General features: G+C 42.5%; 1 protein-coding gene across 2 annotated transcripts in view; it reads left to right on the top strand.

Moving 5' to 3' along the window:
- The window catches only part of Smurf (SMAD specific E3 ubiquitin protein ligase), a 416,911-nt gene that overhangs the window by 244,470 nt on the left and 148,956 nt on the right, over positions 1-23,485 (top strand). For both annotated transcript variants that reach the window (XM_080267279.1, XM_080267280.1), the window contains exon 4: positions 11,532-11,665. In XM_080267279.1, coding sequence (XP_080123405.1) covers positions 11,532-11,665 — 134 coding nt within the window. The remainder of the gene's footprint in view (positions 1-11,531; positions 11,666-23,485) is intronic.

Below are 23,485 nucleotides of genomic sequence, written 5' to 3' on the forward strand. Positions count from 1 at the left end.
TTCTTACACACTCTCTCAAACTCATCCACCAAGCCTTGCAGCTCCCCTTCGTCTTCACTCAACAACACAGTATCATCTGCAAACAACAGTACAGGGAGTTTCCAAACACTATCCTCTCTCACCAGGGCCACTCCAACATCCACTACCCTACCTTGTACCTCTTGTATTACCCCATCCATGTACAGATTGAACAACCATGGAGACATGACACATCCCTGTTTCAACCCAACTTTCAAAGAGAAAAATTCACTTAGTTCACCATCCACATGCACTGCAGCCTTCGCACCATCGTATATACTCTTCACAGCATTCAACAACTTCCCATCTACTCCATATATTTTTAACACTTTCCACAATCCTAGTCTATCCACCCTGTCATATGCTTTCTCCAAATCCATGAAAGCCACATACAACTTCTTTCCCTTCTCTAGAAACTTTTCCACTAAAGATCTGAGAATGAATATCTGATCTACACAACCTCTTCCCTTCCTAAAGCCTCCCTGTTCTTCTCCAACTAATTTCTCTGTTCTTTCTCTAACTCTGTCAATAAGTATCCTACCGTACACTTTTCCTATTATACTAAGAAGACAAATGCCCCTATGATTACCACACACTTCTTTTTCCCCTTTTCCTTTGTACAAGGGAATAATTATACCTGACTTCCAATCCTCCGGGACTCTACCTTCCTCCCAGGCCAATCTGCACATCTTCCACATCCATTCTACTACTATCTCTCCCCCATGCTTCAGCATTTCACCACACACTCCATCAATTCCTGGGGCTTTCCCTGATTTAACTTTCTTCATTGCTTCCACAACTTCTATCCTACTGATTTCTTCCTGTCTTCTCACCTCCCTTCTTCTCCCAGCCATTCCCCAGCCACTTATACTCGCATTACTTCCATCCTCCACGTTCAACAATTCCTTAAAGTGTTCTCTCCATCTGCTCACTTTTTCTCCCTTCTCCACTAGTAATCTACCATTTTTATCTTTCACTCCCCTGCTAACTTCACTTCCACCCTGTCTTACTCTTTTCACCTCTTTCCAGAACATTTTCTTACAGTCCCTCCACTTTACACTCAAATTCCTTCCCTGTGTATACACACAGGGAATTTAACAGCTCTCGGAGACACTAGCTCCAGATGCACAAATAATTTACCAGCAAAATTTGGCCAGCTCATGCTGCCGAGGGCTCCAAAATACCGTACAAAAAGTCAAAATAACACGCCAGTGGTGTACACTGAACAGAGTATTCCTCTAGACTTCAGGAAATACTTCAGTCTAGGCACTGTCCATTTCTCTGTGCAACGGTTTTCCATGATCTTTGTACAGCAGTTCCAGCGGGGCAGTAGACACATGTGAGTTTGTTATCGTTTGTGTTCATAACGTACGATCTTCAACCGTGTCGAACTAATAATTCTTAACGGAGAATCGTTACTTGCTTCTAAGAACACTATTTTTGTTTTGGTGGACAAATACATGACATGGATGTAAAATAAAGCTTATCGATATTTAAGGAAGGAAAGAATAGTAACTGTCCCAAAACCGAGATGGTAGACTCAACCCACCAGTTTTTTATTTTATTTGACTATATTACAGCCTCTCTTCCCTGTAGCAGTGAGTAAAATAATGTTGTTATAATTTCTCCCTTCCTTTTAGTGACAGAGGGCACACAAAATGAACGGGGTTTAGTTGACCGACTTTGATGTCAAAAATTAAATAATCTAGTGAAGAGTGGCAGTTTTTCCTCAGTTAGTGACATCGGGAATTCTAGTGGGCAATCCACAGGGTTTTCTTTCAATTTAGCCTGCGGTTGCAGCAACAACAACAACAACAGCTGCCGCTGCTGCTAAGGAATGTTCTTCTGCAAGGAGTCTCGCGATTTTACAGAGTTTCACGAGCCCCAGCGGCGAGTGATCACACACATACGCATCTCCACAGTCACTTGTTCATGACGTTGGTGAGCTTGATGAGCTCCCACTGGATTGTGAGGGCTTTGATCATTTTCAGGCATTGGGAAGTGGTGGTGTGGGGGACTCAGCAGTGGTGGCTGTGAGCAGTGAACGGGCAGGTGGTAGCTAACAACCACTCCCAGCATCGAAACTCACCTTCAAGCCTCATGAAGCAGTTTAGCCTATGTCTCAATGTTAGTAAAGTCTTTAGTACAATATTACAGTTCAGTAATATAATATATGTCTGATTAACTGTATGTAATTATAGTAGGGGTATTGTGTCATTAATGGGTAGCAAAGGGGGAGTGAGGTGGCTGACTCCGGAACGAATTACAGGTGACCCCCCACTTTCGCGGAATCCATATTCACAGATTCACTTACTCGCGAATTTTTATAGAAGAGAGGGGTCCGACTTTCGTGGGTGCAGCCCTTCTTATTCGCTGGCACTTTTGCGGCATCGGTTTGTTCCTGCATGAAAACAAGTTGTCTCCTGTCTTCCACTGCCCATTGTCCACTGTCCCGCGCTCATCCCCCGTGCCTCTCACCCGGTCTGTCTTTGCCTGACCACCATCGCGAGTGTTACCGCCCATGCAAAGCCATTTTTTGCTCAATTTTTTTGCGATCTTTCGTTGCACTCATGCTTGCTAAGGTATCTGTGAGTGTAAGTACCTTGCTGCACCGTACGGAAGAGGTAAGAAGTGTAATAATTTTCATGATTAAGTGATTATTATGATAAATTGTGATCACATGTGCACACCCCAGGGGTGATCCCCTACCCTAAGATTGAAAAAAGTGCCATACTGTACTGATTGTGGATTCCTCCATTGACGGGCCACACCTGCAACAGCTCCACCTGCTGTGCTATCACCTGTGCCCTCACCTGTGTCACAGCTTTAACCAGTGCCTCCACCCTTGTCCGAGCCTGAGCCTGCAGTGGCATCTTCTTCTTCCTCAGTGAATGACCTTCACAACCCTCCATCTGTTGGAGGTGATGGCAAGAGTGGAGATGAGGAGGAGTCAAGCTAGACTCCTTATGCCATGCAGTTACGCTTCACATCATCATCATCGTCATCTGTCATCTGTAATTGCATGGCTAAGAATCTTCATCGTCATCGTTGTCATCATCATCATCATCATCAAGCAAGTCGTCTGTGTTCAAGGTGAGCATTTTTTTGTACTGAGTAAGGTGATAAGTTGTGGTGAATTATTTAGCAGATGACTTCCACTGAATCACACTGCTGTGTGTGTCTGCCTTTCACTAACCATTTTCTGTTACTGTATTGTACAGTATTTATTGTCACTGTTGTTTTGTGTTGCATAGGTAATGATTTAGATAGTTTAGGCAAATCTTAGGTGTTTAAATTGATTTTACTGACTTCCAGCTCAACTGTAGTTACGGTATTTTATAATGTATCGGCTGCATCAGTTTGTAACCTACATGGTTAAGTACATTACAAGCTCATAGAATCTTACCAATTACTGTTATTTTGTGTTGAATAGGGTTTGTTTTTGAGGGTTTTGGCTGTTTTGAGGTGTTGAAATTGATTTAAGTGGCTTCCAGGGATTATTTCTTTATGTATGGCGTGGGTCAAGGGGGTCGGAAATTATTCGCAGAAAATCTGCTTTCGTGGGGGTCTGTTTCTCCTAACCCCAGTGAAAGTGGGGGTCACTTGTACCACATATATATTACGTGTATGCGCATGAGTTTCGCGAGTTTTGGTTTTGCAGCGCGATTGTTGTACCAATTGACGTGTTGCAGGTTCTGGGTAAACATGGCCAGTGCACTTTTCCATGTTCAGTAATCCCTCCAATATCCGACATAATAGAGCCAAAGGCATGTCTGGATAGTGATCCTGTCCGGATATTGGGCCCCAGCCTCCTGGACTTGTACTTATGGACCCTAACTCAGAAAAACACCTATACAACTTCCTCTGGACATGCATTGCACCTATTTAAGACCCAAATCACACCAATAAGGGACATAAAAGACTGAAATAAATGTAAAAGAACCATAAAATAAGGTTTTAGAGGTGAGTTTATACAATATTAAACATTCTGGGTACTTACAAGTCCCTGGCTCCTGGACTGGTTTGAACCGCCAGTTTGCAGTCCACAGTTAATCCTCTGCACTCTAAATTCTGATTTCTTAACACTGCACAACACTGTAAATTCCTGTGTGTTCTAGTGGCGAGGTATTGCAGTTTATTCACTGTTTATTCATATAAACAAAAAACAAGCACCTGTGGCTTGCACTGCTATAAGCATCTGCTTTCGATCGGAGTTTGTCTGTGACTGTTGATGATGGCAGGGTAACAGAGATGCCAGATCGCAACGGCCACATTACCAATCTCCTCAACTTTCATTACCAAATTTAACTTTTCATTACCAAATTCGTAAAGCTAGCATTTATTCTTCACTAATTATATATACAAGTGGAAATACATGTAATCACTCTCCTTATAATTAACACCATGTTGATTATTTTCACGCTATGTAGGGTAGCAGATTAATCGGAGAGAGCAAACACTCCACCATCTCCATCCTGTGTATCCTCATACATGTGAAAAATCCATTTGGTAATGCATTATTCTGTTTCATTACCAAACGAATTTTTCATTACCAAATTGGCCCACACTTGGTAATGAAAAATACCAAATGGCAACCCTGACAGGGGAGGGGGAGGAAGGAAGGGGTGAAGGGACCATGGTGTAACAGCTGTTTGGCGCCACGTGGCAATTTCAAATTACGGGTGGGAAGAAAGTCAGATTTTTTTTTTATTTTTTGCGGTTTTTGGCCCATTTTGGGAATATTGGATCCCGGGACGATTATGTCCGGTTAGTGGGGATGTTCGGATATTGGGCGTTTGGATATTAGAGGGATTACTTTAGAAGCTGTAGCACGGGCCGAACAGGGTTATACTCCCGAGGGGAGTGGGAATGCTGGTGACAGGGAGAGCTTGAGCTCCTGTTTCACTAGCTATCTCATCATCCCCCTTTGCTGACCTCTTCAGTGTGACAGTAACATGGGGATTAGACCAGCATACTCTCCCAAACATTTCCTCTATCTTATACACTACACCACATGCACTTTACATTTCACACAACGTATCTCACTATGATACAGGGGTTGGCGCCAGCAAGGGCATGCGGCCAGAAAACTTTGCCCCTGCTACCAAGTGGCGGACTTCTGGGGGAAGGAGTGACAGGGGTTCCACCGGCATAGATCATGGGTCCAGGGTGAGACGGGGCTCGAGCCTGTGCTAGAGGGTACAGGGCATTGTGGTTCCCAGGCTGCCACTTCCGTCCAATAGAGAGGGGCCTGAACCTGAGAGTAGCCCCCAGGAGGCTGCCCTATTAGTGGGTGTATAATGGCGGGACAGTTGCAGTGCCAAGGCGCGCTTGGAGGGTGTCCCTGCAGCTGTCCTGGCAGGGTGCCCCGAGGCCATTACCACATCCACTGGAAAGCTGCTGGGCTAGGGGTCCCAGATCCATTGCCTGAACCTGGGACTGTGCAGTGAGTGGGGCCTGTGGTATGTCTATCCCCCTTTATTAATACTGACTATGACAAAATACAACAGTAAGCTTCAAAGAAAGCCTTAGGACAGTAAATCACCCAGGTGGATGAGGGTGGGTTCATGGAATGCGGGAAGTTTGAGAGGAAGAGCGGGGGAAGTCGTTGAGGCATTCAGTAGGAGGTGGGTGGATGTGGCGTGTTTGCAGGAAGTCCGGTACAGGGGTGGATCAACCAGAAAAATTGTTGGGAAGGAATGTTACTATAAGTTGTTTTGGCAGGGGGGGACAGACGGATATGGGGGTGTTTTTGTGATGGTTACGGAGAAACGGGTGGAATATGTTATGAGAGTTAACAATAGGATATTGGTAGTGATAATTCTGTTCAGTAGAAAGAAAACTGCAATTATATTGGCATATGCACCACAGGCAGGATTGGATGAAGTAGAGAAAGATTGATTCTGAGATGATTTAATATGTGTAGTAGGTGGTATGTGGGATGATGAGATAGTGGTTTTGGGAGGGGACTTAAATGGTCATGTAGGTGAAGCAGCTCAAGGTTATGAAGGAGTACATGGGGGATGGGCGTATGATATAAGGAATATGGAAGGGGAAAAGTTACTCGAGTTTGGAGGGACAATGGACATGATTGTGTGCAACACATATTTTAGGAAAAGAGAGAATAGGTTAATTACGTATGAGTCTGGGGGAAATAGCAGTCAGATAGATTATTTTCTGGTTAGGAGGGCTGATAGGAGGTTAGAGAGGGATATTAAAGTTATAGGAAGTAAGGAGTGTGTAAAGCAACACAAACTATTGATTTGTGGTATGGTGCTTAAGGAACGAGTGATGAAAAAGAGGACTTATGTACCTAGGAGGAAAATATGGAAGCTGGAAAACCAATTACAGTAGTAAGGGATTCCTTCTATAGCGAGATGAGGAGAGTGGTGGCTGAACAGGGAGCCGTAGACAGAGGCGTTAATGAACAGTACAGAGCCCTCAAGAACAATCTCTTGAGAGGTACTGATGGAATATGCAGTTGGACAAGAGGACCACCAAGACATAAAGTAACTTGGTGGTGGGATGAGGGTGTAGAAGCTGCAGTTAAGGAGAAAAGAAGGCTTTTCCGGGAATGGAAGAAGGGTGGTAGCAAAGAGGAATATTTGGCTGCCAAGCGTAGGGTTAGAAGAGAGGTATACAGGGCGAAGTCTGTGTCACAGGGACTTTTACTTGATAACCTAAATCATGGGGAAAGGAAAAATATGATACCGGTATTTAAGGTGGCAAATCAGATGAAGAGGTATAATCGGGATATTATAGGTGAGCATAGTGTGAAGAATGATGAAGGAAGGGTAGTGGTGAACAGTGGGGTTATTAAAGATGCATGGAGAGAGCATTATAGCTGGTTGTTGAATGAGGTGTTTGACTGGGACAGGGAAGGTTTGGAGCCAGTAGATCCAGTGTTTGGCCCTTGGCCTTTGATTGATGCTGCTACTGTGAGTGAGGCAATAGGTAGGATGAAGGTGAGGAAGGCAGCAGGTGTGTTTGGGTGGACTGCCGAAATGTTGAAGGCCTCAGGAGATATAGGGGTGAGGTTAGTCACTGAGCTAATAAATATGATTATATATGAGTGTGTTGTCCCAGATGACTGGCTGAAGAGTGTAATTGTAAATGTGTATAAAGGGAAGGGTGATGCCCTGGAAAGAGGAAATTATAGAGGTATAAAGCTTTTAGATCAGATAATGAAGGTACCAGTAATGGGGAGAGTTTTAGAAGGTATGATTAGAGAGAGAGAGTGAATATTGATGAGATGCAGTTTAGGTTTATGCCAGGTAGGGGGACCACTGATGCCATATTCATTGTTCGACAGCTTCAGGAAAAATATATTGGTAGGAGAAGGGATCTTTATTTTGTTTTTGTTGATTTGGAGAAGACCTTTGACAGAGTTCCTAGATAGGTGGTGAAGTGGGCAATGAGAAAGCTTGGGTTGGAGGAGTGGCTGGTTAGGGTGGTTATGGCTATGTATGTGGGTGCTCACACCCAGGTAAGAGTGAATGGAGATTTGAGTGATGAGTTTTCCATGAACGTTGGTGTGCATCAGGGGTCAGTTTTGAGTCCCATGTTGTTTATCATGGTACTTGAAGCCCTCTCACGGGACTTCAGAAACGGACTCCCGTGGGAGATGTTGTATGCTGATGATTTGGTGTTGACTGCAGAGAACGAAAGGGAGGCGGAGGAAAGGTTTAGGAAGTGGAGAGATGGTATGGGGCACAAGGGCTTAAGGGTAAATGCAGATAAAACAAAAGTGATGATATCTAGGGTTGGTGGCAGTACTGTCAGAGATGAGGGAGAGTGGCCACGTGCAGTTTGCCACTAGGGCGTGGGAAGTAATTCCATCTTGTGCAGTGTTTGTGATAAATGGGTGCACAAGAGATATACAGTGCTCGTCAGAAGTATGGGGCGCCCTGCGTCCCTCCTGAGAAACAAACCTTTCAACATTGAAAAAACATATAAATAATGCATTTTATTTACCTTTAGTGCTTCGTAGGGTAGCCTTTACGTTTCTTCACGGACCTGAGACATCTTGGAAATGAAAGGACGAGGCTCCTGAGGTGCTGGAGGGGTATTTTGTCCCAGGAGTCACGAATGGCGGCTTCCAGCTTAGGCAGAGAGCTCACGTCCTTCCCTTGGAGACTCTTATTTACGAGGTACCAGAGGTTTTCAATCGGGTTGAGGTCTGGGCTATTTCCTGGCCAGTCTTTCATGAATGATACCTCGCAGTCACGAAGTCAATTGGTGACCGATTTGGCCTTGTGAGCAGGTGCACTGTCCTGCTGAAACACTCGTGCACCTGTTAGCTCGAAGGAGTCTGGTAAATGATCACACAGAAGCTCCAGGTAAACATCCTGATTCACTCTGAGGTTCTTGGGAAGTACAACAAGCTTCCCCAAACCCTTCCCTGAGAAACAACCCCATACTATGAGTGAATCAGGATGTTTAACTGTGCTTTCTACATACCGTGGGTCAAGTGGGTCACTACCTTTGCATGCTCCTCTGTTACAGGTAACACTAAATGTTGCCTCATCAGACCACAACACTGACAACCATTGCTCCTCACCCCAATTTAGATATTTATTAGCAAAGGCAAGCCTACGAATTCTCTGGCTGCTAGAGAGAAGAGGCTTTTTCACAGGCCTGTGACTTGTGTAACCAAGCTCATGCACCCTACGAGACACTGTTCTCACTGACACCTCACCAAACACTTCTGGGTTGCTCTCCTTAATTTTCCTTGCACTCACACAAGGATTAAACTCCACTGCACGTTTTAAAACATTAACAGACCTTGGGGAAGTTTTCCTAGGCCTACCAGACCTCGGTTTCTTTGTGGGAACTTCGCCACTGTTTTCCTCCCAAAACCGCGCACACCAACGACGCACTGTCGATCGTGCCACACCAACCAATTCACTAATTTCCTTTGTGTGGTGGCCTGCCTCCTTTAGAGCAATGATCTGGGATATGATTTCACTCGATAGTTCATGGGTAGGTGCCATAACAAAGTTTTGAAGGCCAAAACACTGCGGGACACTCGGTAAAAAATGGCGCAATTTGAGAGGGACACTCGGCGGAGTTCCTCTCTCTCAGGCAGCCCGTGGGCGACTGAGGCGGGAACCAACCAGCGCGTCAGAAGGCCTCAGGCTACCGTGATGTCATGCTCGGAGCTCAAACTTATGGCTCAATTCTTACCCCCAGAAATGGGTGATTCTTTTTGGGCCATAAGTATTGCGCGCCCGGCGGACAACGCTGAATACTTCTGACGAGCACTGTAGTGGTATCAGAGGTAGGCTGCGAGATAATGCTGATTTTATGTGTACAGCGTGTTGGGGAGAGCAGGTGGAGATTCAGACGTGAAAGGATTGAACTTGCTGGTGAATCTCTTGAGTGTGCGGAAGAGTTTTGTTATTTGGGAGACACGTTGTGTGCTGGAGGTGGGGCTGGAGCTAACTCTGTGGCTAGGGTGAGAAGTGGTTGGAAGAAGTTCAGGGAGCTCTTGCCTCTCCTAACATTGAGAGGACTCTTCCTACGTGCTAAGGGGTCTTTGTATGCAGCATGTGTTAGGAGTGTAATGCTATATGGTAGTGAGACCTGGGCAGTAAAGGAGGAGGATATTCACAGGCTCAGACATACAGAAATGACAACGATTAGGCGGATGTGTAGTGCATCCCTGCATGCAAGGTCTGGGGGGGCTGGGTTTACGATGGAAGAGTTGAAAGGTAGGATGGGACTGGGGTGTGTTTGTGTTGTGACGAGGAGAGGTAGATTGAGATGGTTTGGGCATGTGGAGAGGATGGGGGGGTGATAATTGGGTGAGGAAGGTGAGAAGTGTTAATATTGGGGGTGGGGTTATGAGGGGTAGACCGAGAGGCATGAGACGAGGTCATTGTGACCTCAGGGTTAAGGGACTGAACAGGGAGGCTGCAATGGATCGTGCAGCATGGAGAACCGCCATTAGGTGACCGAGGCCCACGCATGCAAGCATGTTCGAGCCTTTAAAAACGAAACAAACGAAACCTGGTCAAAACATGATAACTTTAATTATTTGCGGCTGGAGGAAAGCCGCCGCCATGTTGGTGATGACGTCAGCATTCATACTGCAGATGATGCTCCAATCCATTACACAATGCTATACCAGTAAGAGATAATAGTTGTACCTACATGGCCACTGTAGATCCAAACTACCCCCTTCAGGTATGTTGTGAAGGATTACTTTTCATGGTGTAAATGGCTGGTACCTGTTAGGTAAGTAAACTTTGGTGAAGTCGACAGAAACAGCTACACCATTCCAAGGCAGTGCTCGTACCTCATGAGGTGGAAAGTGTTAAATGTATGCTGTACAGTATCAGTTGTATGAGTTTATATTGGTATTATGCTCATGAATATTTAATATTTGACCTCTTCATTAGTAGTTTTCTGAAAAAAAAAAAAAAAGTTTCAGTGACCCTGAACTTGATTGTAAAGTACCTTCAGGGGAGTGTGACGAAATATCGAATCGGCGGTCATTTACCGAATCAGTCCTGAATTGGCACTTTTAATCGATAAGTGTTATAGATTTTACCACCATTTAGGTTCATACTCCTCTAATTATCCAAAATCCGGTCAATTTTTTGTATTTAATTTTACTTTTAAAAAAATCCGGATTCACAGCAAGAACGCGCTAAAATTAGTGGTAGTGTTTCTGCTTTAGCACAACAGCTTGCCTTGGCAGACTTCTGGTTTGTATAAATATTGATTTAACATACAAATGCAATTATTTGGACTTTAAATCAGTATCTGTGGAAAGATTAAGCCTGTCAGACGTGTTGGCGATCTAAAGTAGAAATACCTGCTAACCTTAGCATGTTTTCGCTATGACTCCCAATATTCTATGAACAGTTAAATTAAGCATAGTTTTTTTTGTTTTTTTAACCAAATTTCAGATAATCAGGTGTGTATGAACCTATATGAAGAATATAATATTTTCACAACAGTAAGGACTGCATTCCAGCCGCCCAGCGCTGGGAACTTCCAACGAGCAGCCAGCCACCACTGCTTTCGTTTATTCTTATTGGCTGGTATACAGAGGAATAATTTCCCTACTGTGCTTTTGTCAGTGCACTTACACATTGGAACGAAACATTAGCAATTACTTCTCTTGTCACTGGGCTTTCTCAGAGGTCATAAATAAGCACATTGTACGCTGGCTAAACGTAAACAAAGCAGACTATGCAGCCTCAGTGTGAGTAGGGAGGTCATGACCAATCAGAGGCCGTTTCGGAGTCACGTGATTTTTCAACTCGTTTATTCATTATTTTTTCATGTGTCTGCACATTTTTTTGGAAATGATGGTTGACAGTTATTTTCTGCTTGTTTTTTACCCATACAAGTATCTTCAAGAAAATTTTGACCGGAAACTCGTCTGTTAGGCGCAAAACTAGTGTGTGCGCTGTTTGTGTCTCTACTAATACCGTCTATATGTCTTTTGTTTCCGTTTTTCATTGGTTCCTTGTTTAACCATTTTTTTTTTTTTTTTCCAGGTACGTTGGTAAGGGGGATGGGATCACCATCAGTGTCTGGAATCGGCGCAAGATCCACAAGAAGGCGGGCAGTGGGTTCCTTGGTTGTGTCCGTATCGTTACCTCCGCCATCCACCGCCTCAAGGACACAGGATGTAAGAGAGAGAAACATCGACATTCTCGTCATTCACAACATTAATTTTTCATAGATTTTTTTTTTTTCACGTGTATCATTTGTACCACCACATTCACAGTATTCACTGCCATTGATGTATTATTATTATTATTATTATTAAGCATCACTATAGTGTCTGGCATTGGATGGATGGATGAACCATATATGTAGTTGGAGAAGAACAAGGGGGATTCAGGAGGGGAAAAGGGTGTGTAGATCAGATATTTGTTCTAAGATGTTTAGTGAAGTATCTAGAGAAGGGAAAGAAAGTGTATTCTGCCTTCATGGATTTGGAGAAAGCTTATGACAGAATAGATAGGCAAGGTATGTGGAAGGTATTAAGAATATATGGAGTGGAGGGGAAATTGTTGAGTGCTGTGAAGAGTATGTACAAAGGAGCTAGGGCTACGGTGCGAGTGGATGGTGAGCTGAGTGAGATCATTGATATCAATGTGGGACTGAAACAGGGTTGTGTGATGTCTCCATGGCTGTTAATATACATGGATGGGGTTGTAAAGAAGGTGCAAGGTAGGGCAGTGGATGTGGGGGTGGCTGTAATGAATGAGGGTGAGATTTGGAAGATTGTGGTGTTGCTGTTTGCTGGTGATACATTGTTGAGTGAAGATGAATGGGAGTTGCAAGGTTTGGTGAATGAATTTGGGACAGTGTGTAGGAGGAGGAAGCTGAAAGTTAATGTAAACAAGAGTAAAGTTATGGTGTTTGAGAGGAATGAAGTCACAGAATGTACAGTGAGGTTGTATGGTGAGGATATGGAGAGTGTGAGTGCATTCAAGTACTTGGGTAGTGTGATGAGTAAGGATGGAACTTTGGGGGATGAAGTGCGTGAAAGAGTACAGCAGGGAAGGAAGGTTGTTGGTTCACTGAAAGCAGTGATGAGAAATAGAGAGGTGAGTTTGGAAGTCAAGAAGTCACTGTATTGTGATCCCTACCCTGACGTATGGAAGCGAGGCGCGGACCTTGCAAGTGGGGAATAAGTCAAGAGTGAGAGCAGTGGAAATAATTTACTTGAGAGGAGCATGTGTAGTGACGTGGAGGGACAGGTTGACAAATGAAGTGAAGGAATGTTGTGGGGTGGATGTGGATGTGGTTGAGAAGATTAGGAGAAATACACTGAGGTAGATTGGACATGTGGAGAGAATGGAGAATGAAAGACTGACTAAGAGGGTGTATATACAGTAGGTGAGGTGGAGAGAGGGAGAGGGAGGGGTAGACCGAGGATGAGGTGGAGGGATGGAGTTGAGAGGTATATGAGGGAGGGAGGGGGTGAGTTGGGGGGAGGGTAGTCAAATGGTGGGTGACAGAGCGACTTGGAAGCGTTTTGTCTGCGGCCACCCTTTGCAGGATTAGGGCATCGGGCTATACTGTAGATAGATAGATAGACCATATATGGCAGAGTTATTGTTTTGGTAAGCATTATTGTTATTCTTTGCACTTTTTTTTTTTTTAGACCTTGACGATGATAAAGAGGAAAGTACCCTAGGGTAACCCAAATACTGTACTTGTGCAAAATATAAATAACCTTGACCTATTTTTGAAGGTCATATTCATTTTGGGTACAAAAATTGCATATTTGAAATTGAAATATCTCAGAAACTTATTGAGATAGAGCTATTTGGTTGACAGTTGTCTGGTAAAAATGTTTGCTGAGAATTTTATCTGAATATTTTGCCATTTAGCCAAGTGGAATGTACTGAATGGGTGTGTTTACAAACTTAGGAGTTGCCAGTGATTGCCGGGTAAGTTAATTAGGAACTCGATCAACTACTTCCCATTCTCACAGCCATATATTTTCTAAAATCCCTTCCATGACATTTAGTAATGAAGAGTACAAAGATATTGTAATAATTGGTTATTATACCAGTTTTTTATATACGATTTGCTAAGTGAAATTACTGTACTGTACTGCAGAACAGTTACTAGGGTGCATATAATAAGTGGTCTGTAAGTCTTGCTGCATCTTTAATTTGAAGTACTTGTCATTCAGTTATCAAAGAGAATAGTGTTTCATTTGCCAAATGCTGAAGAGAATGTACCGACGATGTGTTATAAAAAAGGCGCAATTAATGAATCCGAAATCATGCAAAGACGAAGCCACCAACCGAAATCCTGAGTACCAATGTTTCCAGGAAGATAACAGCAAAACTTTGTGCGGACGTGTATACAATCTTCATCTGATTCATAAATATTTTGCAACCAAATAACGTCATGTTAGTAGTATATATAGACATATATGTCTGAAAGTGTTATTTGATTAAAACTACAATAAAAGAAATGGCGGGGAATGTAAGTAATCGGTTTTAAGCTACGAAGAATATTTGGCCCAAAGTTTTGATGGTTAGCTTTGTTAGTTTAGTGATTCCCTTCAACTTTATCATAGTGAAGCTTCTTTTCCTCATTTTATTGGGTAGATATGTAATAAAATTGTACAGTAATTATGAACAAAGTGTTAAAGGAAACACATGCAAAACAGTACGGTAGTTTAGTTTACAGCTTTTTTATTTTTCAAGTTATCAGGTGAAGATTGGCAAATCTTGAGAGTTTGTGAACACTCCTTCTCAGATCTGCTCAGGGTATTCGTAACATTTTAGAGAAAACCATAAAAGCTGTAAAATTGTAAATGTACAGAAATATATCTGTGGTCCCTCTCATTATCTGAAAGGAATATGGTTACAGTTAAGCATACAATTAGCCCATTGTTGAGACAAATATAAAATGTCCCCATGCTTCATTTATTTCATCTACACCATTGTCTTCAGATCTTGCTGTGGGAAGTATTTTCCCCCAGAGTGGTTGCACTCCTTACTTTTTAAAATAATCGTCCCTGGGTAGAAGCAGAGGAAAACCTGGAAATCGTTAATAACTGTTCAAGTGGTTTTTATAACCCAGAGATTGCATTCTCTTTAATAATTCATATTATTAATAAATTAAATGCTACTGCATTTAACCCTTGTGGACAAGTATATTATAAATACATGTAATTGCTTTGGAAAGTTCCATTGGTCTAAACTGCGTCTGTGCGGTAGATAACAGGTCCTGAGGATGAAAAGCCTCACATAAAAAGCAGATGTAGGTTTAACATATTAACAGAGATAAAGGGAATATTTGGTTTGGCTGTAGTTTAATTAAAACTAATTAATTACTTAGATTTGTCCTGTATATATCATGATGTAATCTAACGTATTTAGCATTGTAATTAATAAATAGTTGGCACCTCTTCAAATCCTATGAGGGGAGAAGAAGCTCGCCATGTTATGACTCTACTTCTAGAACTCATTGAGTTAGCACGCTGTAAATACGCTCCTCGAGGACGCATTGCAGCCCAGGCAACCGACCTAAATGTCAGGCTCGTCGCCAGCTGTTGTCCGACTCCTTGTAGTTATGTAACCTTTGCGAATTGGCCAATTCTATGGGGAATTAGCTAGGAGATGGGAGATAGGAAAATAATAACTAGGTGAGTTGGAGTATCAGTTACACCTAATCCTCCTAAGAGACTTATGTGAATTTGGTTGTCTTAGATTAACACACGTCAGACAAAGGAATGTATAAGAATTTTCTGACACATTTTTTGGTGCCCTGAGTGAGGACACCGACTTGAATAAATAAATTTCTGACACTTGTTGATATTACACAAGAAGGTACCTTGGGTTACAAAATCAGCATTTGCATAACTACAAAGACAATCAGTACCATAAATAGCTATGGCGAAGCATCATTATTGTGGCTACACACTAAGTAAATTGGTAACCAATTATTATTATTATTATTATAGAGCCTTTATCATTCTTTTTCTGTGCCTGCCCTCCTGTCTTCCTATATCTCCTATCTTTCCTGTCACTTCTTATTGCTCTTCTTTCCTTTACAGGTGGCTTTACATTGAGTGACAAGCCAAATGGTTTCCTGTAAGCCAAGAAACAATTTACAACGCTGGGTGGTAACCATATAACCAACCCATACGTGCTCCCTACGTGTCAGCAAGTGGGTTGGAGGAGGGTTAGTGTCCCTCCCCGTAAAACCAATAACTCAAAGTCAAGTGGCCACCCCTTATGGGATTATGGTGTCTGGCAATAGATAGATAGATAGATAGTTATTATTATTATTGTTACTACTGTTATTTATTATTATTATTATTATTATGCAATAACACACATCCTTGTATCCATCAGTCATCTCTCCATGCTTGAAAGAAGACCCCGAAACTTCCTCCTGCACTCGCTTTCATTATACTGATGAGGAATTTTTTGCTTTTTATTCATCATCACGACAATTACAACTGTTAGATTGACAATGAGTTTGTTGATTACTACAGTAATTTGTATATCTTAGCACATTCAGCATCGATAACCTTTCATTTTTCTTGAAGCAGACTTTTTCCTCAGGCACCAGTGTGCATAAGTTATAGCTTCTTAATTTTCCTTAAATGTTTTTTGGTCAATTTGCATCATAGTTTGACCAGATGTTTGCCTTGCTACATTCCTTTATGGCTGTTGGCAATACCTAGAGATTCAACAATTTGTTGATCTTTGAATGGGCCCCTGACAGTGAGAGCAGTACCTCTGTAAAATTATGAAGTAACCCCAGGTACTGTTAATAGTCTTCGTCAGCACACGACCACACTGTACTGCCACTCGTTACAGTCACAGTACTTTCACAACATGCACCCCCACCATTAAACAGCATCTTGACACGCTTTCCCATTAAATGATAGCGTGAAGTAGGAGTGGGAGAACCATCAGCAGTCAGCATTGCCAACACCGCTACCCAGACGAGTATCCCGTGATCTGAAATTATGTTGGCATCTTGTGGGACAACTTTTGAAAAATAAAATAGCGACACCTGTACTTAATTCATTTTGATAATTATATATTTTAAAAATACGGTTTCTTATCGTATATCTTATTTGTACAGTACTTGCAAAGGGTATATCGGTTAGAAAATATCTGATAACACTTAAGTAAAATATGGAAAATGTTGGAATATATTGGCAGTATTGAAGTTTCTGTGGAATGAAGATTAACTATTCCATTTTTATAACATTGGTATAAGCATGAATCATTTCACATTTATTGTTTGTATGGTACTACCAGTCTTCAAATTTTTAACTTTATACATTCAAAGATTCACAGGTATACTTAGGCCTAAAGGGATCTGGAGATCCTATAGATATATTCAGATGTACCTCCATGATCAGTTAGGGATCAAAAGACAGATTTTTATGGGTAATGCATTTGAGCTAATTTTGAAGCATGTGTCGCAGTTTTCAAGGCCTATCCGTCACGGTTTTGGCAGCACTGTCAACAGTTTGCCCAGTGATGTGTATGGCCACACGTCATTCAGACCCTCAGAATCCAGGGTCCAGATCACAGGCCCAGTCATCAATATTTTTTCCCCTCTCTTTTTAGGTGTGCATCACATACACCTGTCACACAGTCACTTTAAAAAAGGGATGTCAAACTTTAGCCAACTGCTTGTCTAGACAATATACATACCACATCCAGCCATTTGGGGGAGGTGGTGGTTCAGTTGGTAGAGAGGTGGCCTGCAATCCTACTGGACGCAGGTTCAGATCCCTGCTGGGGCAGGGAACAGTTTAAGGACTTGCATTTCATAGAATCAGACTTTACTGATCTACCAGAAGACCCTCCGACATGTCGTAAAAATACCACCACTAATACCAATACACCAATCCTGTATAAGATAGCCCTGGCATGTATTCAGTATGGACAGTTGGTGTTAGTGGCAAAGTGGTGGCAAGTAGAAGTGTATTGGTATGTAGGAAGACTACTGGGCCTTGGGAGAAGGCTGGAAAAAATATATATATATATATATATCAGTCCCCAGTCAACTCTCCAGCCTCCTCAACTTTCGTTGTTCTTTCTATTACACCTTCATTGACTATATTCATTCACCTTCTTGACCTGCCACATCTCCTTCCACCTTCATTCTCTCCAATTGCCCATATCATATAAATGACCTAAGCACACACAGTGTTGCCATATTATCTCCACATCTTAGTGACATAATTTTTTATCCCATCCACCCTGTGACTCCACACACATTCCTCATCAGTATCATAGCCATTACTCACACATGACTTCACAATGATATAGTTTCCCAAGTCTCACACCCATATGTTAGTGTGGGCACTAATACACCTTTGTGCAGCTGTCTTGCACTTAAGTTTATGGGGCAGGCATTTCACTGGGGGGACATAAGGAGCATGCTCTGAAATGCTTAAAGTTGCCTTTATTTCCTGGTAATTTTTAAGTAACCATAAAACACAAACTGATGAGTACTGGTATAAATATGCAAAATTATTATGTAAGTAATTTATATGCTTATGATATCATGTTCAAATTTGTATTCACATAAACCTGATTGTGAGCATTGAATATGGATCAGAACAAACCAGAAACAGTTACTGGCAAATCATTGTGCCCACACACATTAAGGAGAATACTTTATAATGTGAGAATTTGAACAGTTTTATCCACAGTAATCCTTTAAAGGTACCAGTACACCATGAGAAGGATCTGCCTTGAAAAATCAGCTTTTGCCTTGAAAGTTAGACAGTTTCCTAGTTATGGAGGTGCCCTGAATGCCCAAGTGTTTCCAGTCTCCATACTGAGACGTTTTTGTATCAAGGCCTTCAGATCACCAACCTCTTTTCTTCCCTGATCCACTTTGCCCTCCACTTTCTTCGTGCATTTATATTTTGTGTTAGAGGCACAGTATTGCACTGAGGTGCTTCAACTCCTTCAGTAATTTGTCTCTCATCATTTACCAGCACATAACACTGAGACACCTTCTTTCTCAATAATCATCACTCTCTCATCTCTGTTTACAGTACTTTCAGACAATGCTCGTTGCTGACATTTGCACAATATTTCACTAGTCTGCAAAGATCTTGTTCATTATTAAGAAGCAACACAGTATTATCTACATAAATCTGTTTTGAGGTACAGGTTTTCCATCCATCACCATTAATTACTATTCTTACCCCTCTTTCTGCAGCTTGAGTTTTATTCTTAATCAAGGTGCCATGTTGTGAATAATCACAGGGACATCACTCAGCCTTTCTAACTCCACAGATATTAAGCCATTTGTTGACACCCACTAGTGCATACACATGTTTTACTAACATCGTAGGAACTCTGGACAGTCCTCAATAGTTTTACATCCATACCATACATATGCTAAAGCCTTCCTTAAAGTAACTCCATTCTCCTTGCCATTTGCTTTTTCCAGATCAATAAATGCATAAATACCCTACAGACCTCCTCATAAGCTTTCACTTTTATCTGTCCTTTTGCATATACTTATCCACACATCTATCATCTTAAAACCAAAGTGTTCATCACTCATCAGGCATTCCGATACTCAGAAGATGCTCAATTTAACGAACACCAACATAGCGGAAGCCCGAGATAACAGAAGAATTTTTCCCCCCTTTTTCCCCCCAGTTTAAGGGAAAATTTCCGTAAAATTGAGAGTAAGTCCGTACAGGAAATTTGGTTCCAAAAATCATCGGAAAAAGTTATGTAAATCAAGCGCGTCATCAAGCCTGTAGTGGACAGCTCCCCTGGCTGGCAATGTGGTGTTGCCACACATCCCTGCCAACCTACCTGGGTAGTAGCAACAGTGGAAAGTGGGTGAAGTTGTGTGGCCCATACGGCATTCACGTGATCACCCTACTGATAGCAATAGCTCTGCACGTGTGTGGCTTTGCCTTCATATCGTGGCCTTATTTGTGTGTGTGTGTGTGTGTTTTAGTGAACCAAAGCTTTAATGAACCATGCCTAAGATTCAGGAAAAGAAGGGAAAGGTGAGTCTCTCTCTAGCCAAGAAATTGGAAATAATCAAGAAGATGAAGTGTGGAGTAAGCCCAGGGACGGTGATGAAGGAGTATAGGGTAAACAAAACCCAAGTGTATGACCTACACAAACACTAGGACGAAATCAAGAAGTTGAAATTGCAACCAGATGTGGGTGCTAGTGTTAGTGAAAAATCTAAAATGTTGGAATAACGGTCACTGAAAATAACAAAGTTTGAAAAATTAGACAAAGCGGTGTACAGCTAGTACAAGCGAGAAAGACCCCAGGGCTTGCCCGTGCGTGGGCCTGAGATAAGGAGTGCTGCACTGAGGTTTGCTGAGAAACTCAGAATCAAGAACTTTGTGGCCAGTGATGGGTGGATATCAAGATTTTGTAGGCAACATGACATTACACACAGAAAAATTGTGGGTGAGAAGTGCAGGCTGACATTGAAAGTGCTCGGCCTTTCGTTGAGGAACTAAAGAAGATTAAAAAGGAGACAGGCCTTCAGGATTGGCAGATTTATAATGCTGATGAAACTGGGCTTTTTTGGAAAGCCTTGCCTGGCACCAAAGCCAGTCCAGTGTGCCAGACCACAAGCAGAGCAGATCATGAGTGTCTGTGCTGTTGTGTGCAGATTCGATGCTTCGCACCAACTGAGGCCAGTGATGGTAGGCAGTGTGAAGCAACCACCTGCAATGAGGCCCATCATGAACAGTTTGCCTGTGGACTATGACAGCAACACCAAGGCTTGGTTCACAGGCAGGATAACCAAATCATGTTTTATGACTGCTTTGTGCCCACAGTCAAGGGGTACCAGATGAGGGAGCACAATTTGTGGCCAGGTGAAGTTAGGGCTTTGTTGCTGCTGGACCAGGGTACTCAGTCCATCCCTCAGAGGAAATGCTGACTACCCATGACGGGAAAATGAAGGCCATGTTCCTTCCTGCCAATACAACTTCCATCCTGCAGGCTATGAACCAGGGGATCATCAACACCTCCTAGCGGCATTACAGGAGGCTGTTGCTGGGCGACATTTTAGTGGTAAAGATGGAGCCAGAGGAAGGAGAGGACACCAGACGGCAGCACAGTGTTCAGGCATGGAAGAAATATTACATTCATGACACAATGCTGAACATCAGGAAGGCATGGGATCTTGTGGCCACCAGGACACACAGGGGTGGAATGCAATATTTAGCCAGAGGGAGCACATGCAGCAGCAACAGGAGTAGGCAGCAGATTTTGCGGGCTTCACTGCAGAGGTGCAGGGAGGCCTTTCACTGAGCAGGCAAGGCTAAAGTGGGCATGGAGGACATCCATGAATGGATGAATATGGATGCTGGTAACTCTGGCTACCATATCCAGTCTGAAGAGGAAGTGTGGTGGATGTGACTGTTGAGGAGGCACTGGCCTAGAAGGAAGTGCAGGAGTCTACTGGCAGAGTCAGACTATCCCAGCCAGTGATAGTGTTGACATTCATCTGGATTTCCTCATCAGCATCAATCATGAGGATCTCCAAGTGTTTTACCCTCACCTGAGGGAATGAGGACCAGAATTAGGAAGATCCAGAGGGAAATGTATGCCCCAAGCAGTCCAAGATCGACAGTTTCTTCAAGCCACCACTACCATGTCAACCTAATGAAAAGAAGGACAGTTGCATATCGGACATTTCCATGCCATCCACCTCTAGCCTGCCCTCAACTGAACTGTTGTCTCTCTGTTTGCAACATCTGCGCTAAGGACACCTACACCATCACCAACACCATCCCTGATGCTCCCCAGCCCCTCTATCACCCCAGTACCGCCTCTAGTGCTGATGGAGGGTGATTCTGATAGTGACTAAACCACCCCCAGGCCTGACACAGGTTTGTGGGGGCCAGTATGGCTACCTGTGTCAGGCATATTTCTGCAGCAAGTGCAGAACTTCTACTTTTGGAGGTAAGCCTTACTGTATTTTACTATACCTCTTTACTGTTCTCCAGTACTGTATTTGATACACTGCTATCCTTGCCTTATTCTTTATGTGTGCATATTTTATTACTAAGTAAGTACTGTATGTATCACTGTAAACATGTACACAGTTATGCATATAAATGTGGGTATTAATTATGGGTTCAGACTGCTGTATGTAGCATTGAGAGTTAGCATAGTTTGCTAGGTTTGGGTGCGCATTGTCAGGAACTCGGCCCGTCTATTGGCTTCAGGGATTTAGCGGAAAGTAACTCAAAATACTGGAAAAATTTCCTTTATATGGAGCCTTGGTTATGGAACTCAATTTTGCAGAAAATTCAAGAAAATTTAATAAGGGTTGGCTGAATTAGTGTGTTAAATCAAGCATCTACTGTATTTCGTGTCTTCTTAATTATTCTTCCAAGGATTTATCTTTCCCACAACACTCAGCAGACTGAGCCCATGACAGATTTTGCAATTACTTAATTCACCTTTAATTTTGTTCAGGGACACAATCATGACCTTCCTTTTCACTGGTGTAACTCTGTAACTCAACTCATCTTGGATCTCTGGCATATTTTCATCAGACATTTCATTCTGTGTATTCCACAGCATTTTATCATCTCTGCATCAGAGCTGGGCATTTCCACAGTCACTTCCATAAACTGCAAAGTCCGCAGTTGCGAAAGTGTGATTTTGTTTGCGAATTTGCATTTACAACAATTTCTACTAAAATTTGCAGTTTTGTGCTTGTGGAAGCACTTCCGCAAATGCAGATCTGCCCGCGAATATCTTCGTGGCCTATCCCAGCATGCGGCATCTTGGTGAGTCCCTGGCACCGCCTGCCAATCCCGCACTGTTGCCATATGTACAATAAATATTATATATATACAATAAATCCACCTTTGGTACAGTATACAGTAGCATTTTTCATTATCCTACATTTTATAACATAATTTGAACATTCCTTCAAAAAGAAATAGAGAGAGAGAGAGAAGCCTAAAGATCAGATTCATATCTTTTTGATATTCACTGACTTCATACCAAGCTGTCAGGAAAGGAATGAAATTGGTTATAAGCCAAGAGGGGGTAACATTCGTACTCGTGATTAAATAATATAGTTAACATCGTCATGGCAAGTCGTAATCTGCTTTACACAGGAGGGTTCCTCAATAGATTATCTTAATGATGTATTGTATGTGCTTTCTGGGAGGAGGGCAAGAAATTTTTCCCCCAATAAATAAAGAAAAATATTAACCCTAATTCAAGATCAGTGTATTTTCTAGATTCTTAGGTGTCATAATGTATGTTACTGATATAAACTACATCGATACTAGAAAGACTTGTTTATCATACAAGCCAATAAGATGATGAAAAGTGCAGAGATATGCTACGAAGCTTCCTAGTCCACCTACAATATGACTAGCCTAAATTTCAAATTGTTAGACTTATAGCATTGCCAGTGCCAGTATTTCAGTCTCAGCAAAAATCATTGGGAAGATACATAGCAGATTAAACAAAAAACAATTGAAAAGAAACTGAACACAATTTTACCATTTTTCTTACCAGACAACCATCTTTCTCCATCGTCGTTTTCACTTTGTTTTCATAGGCTCCAACATGCTTGCATGCATCAGCCTTGGTCACCTAATGGCTGCACTCCATGCTGCATGATCTCTGGCAGCTTCCCTATTTAGTCCCTTAACCCTAAGGTCACAGTCAGTGACCTCATTCCAGGTCTTTTTCGGTCTACCTCTCTTTACCCTACCCCCAACATTAATACTTCTCACTTTCTGCACCCTGTTATCATCCCCATCCTCTCCACATGCCCAAACCATCTCAGTCTACCTCTCCTCATCACATCACCAATACACTTCAGTCCCAACCTACCTCTCAACTCTTCCATCATAAATCTAGTTCCCCCAGGCCTTACACTGAAGGACGTGCTGCACATCCACCGGATCAGTGTCATTTCTGTACGTTTGAGCCTGCGAATATCCTCTTCTATTACTGTCCAG

The sequence above is a fragment of the Coenobita brevimanus genome, chromosome 23 (assembly GCF_032717465.1).
Source record: "Coenobita brevimanus isolate Jiangsu-jjx chromosome 23, ASM3271746v2, whole genome shotgun sequence".
Classification (NCBI taxonomy): domain Eukaryota; kingdom Metazoa; phylum Arthropoda; class Malacostraca; order Decapoda; family Coenobitidae; genus Coenobita; species Coenobita brevimanus.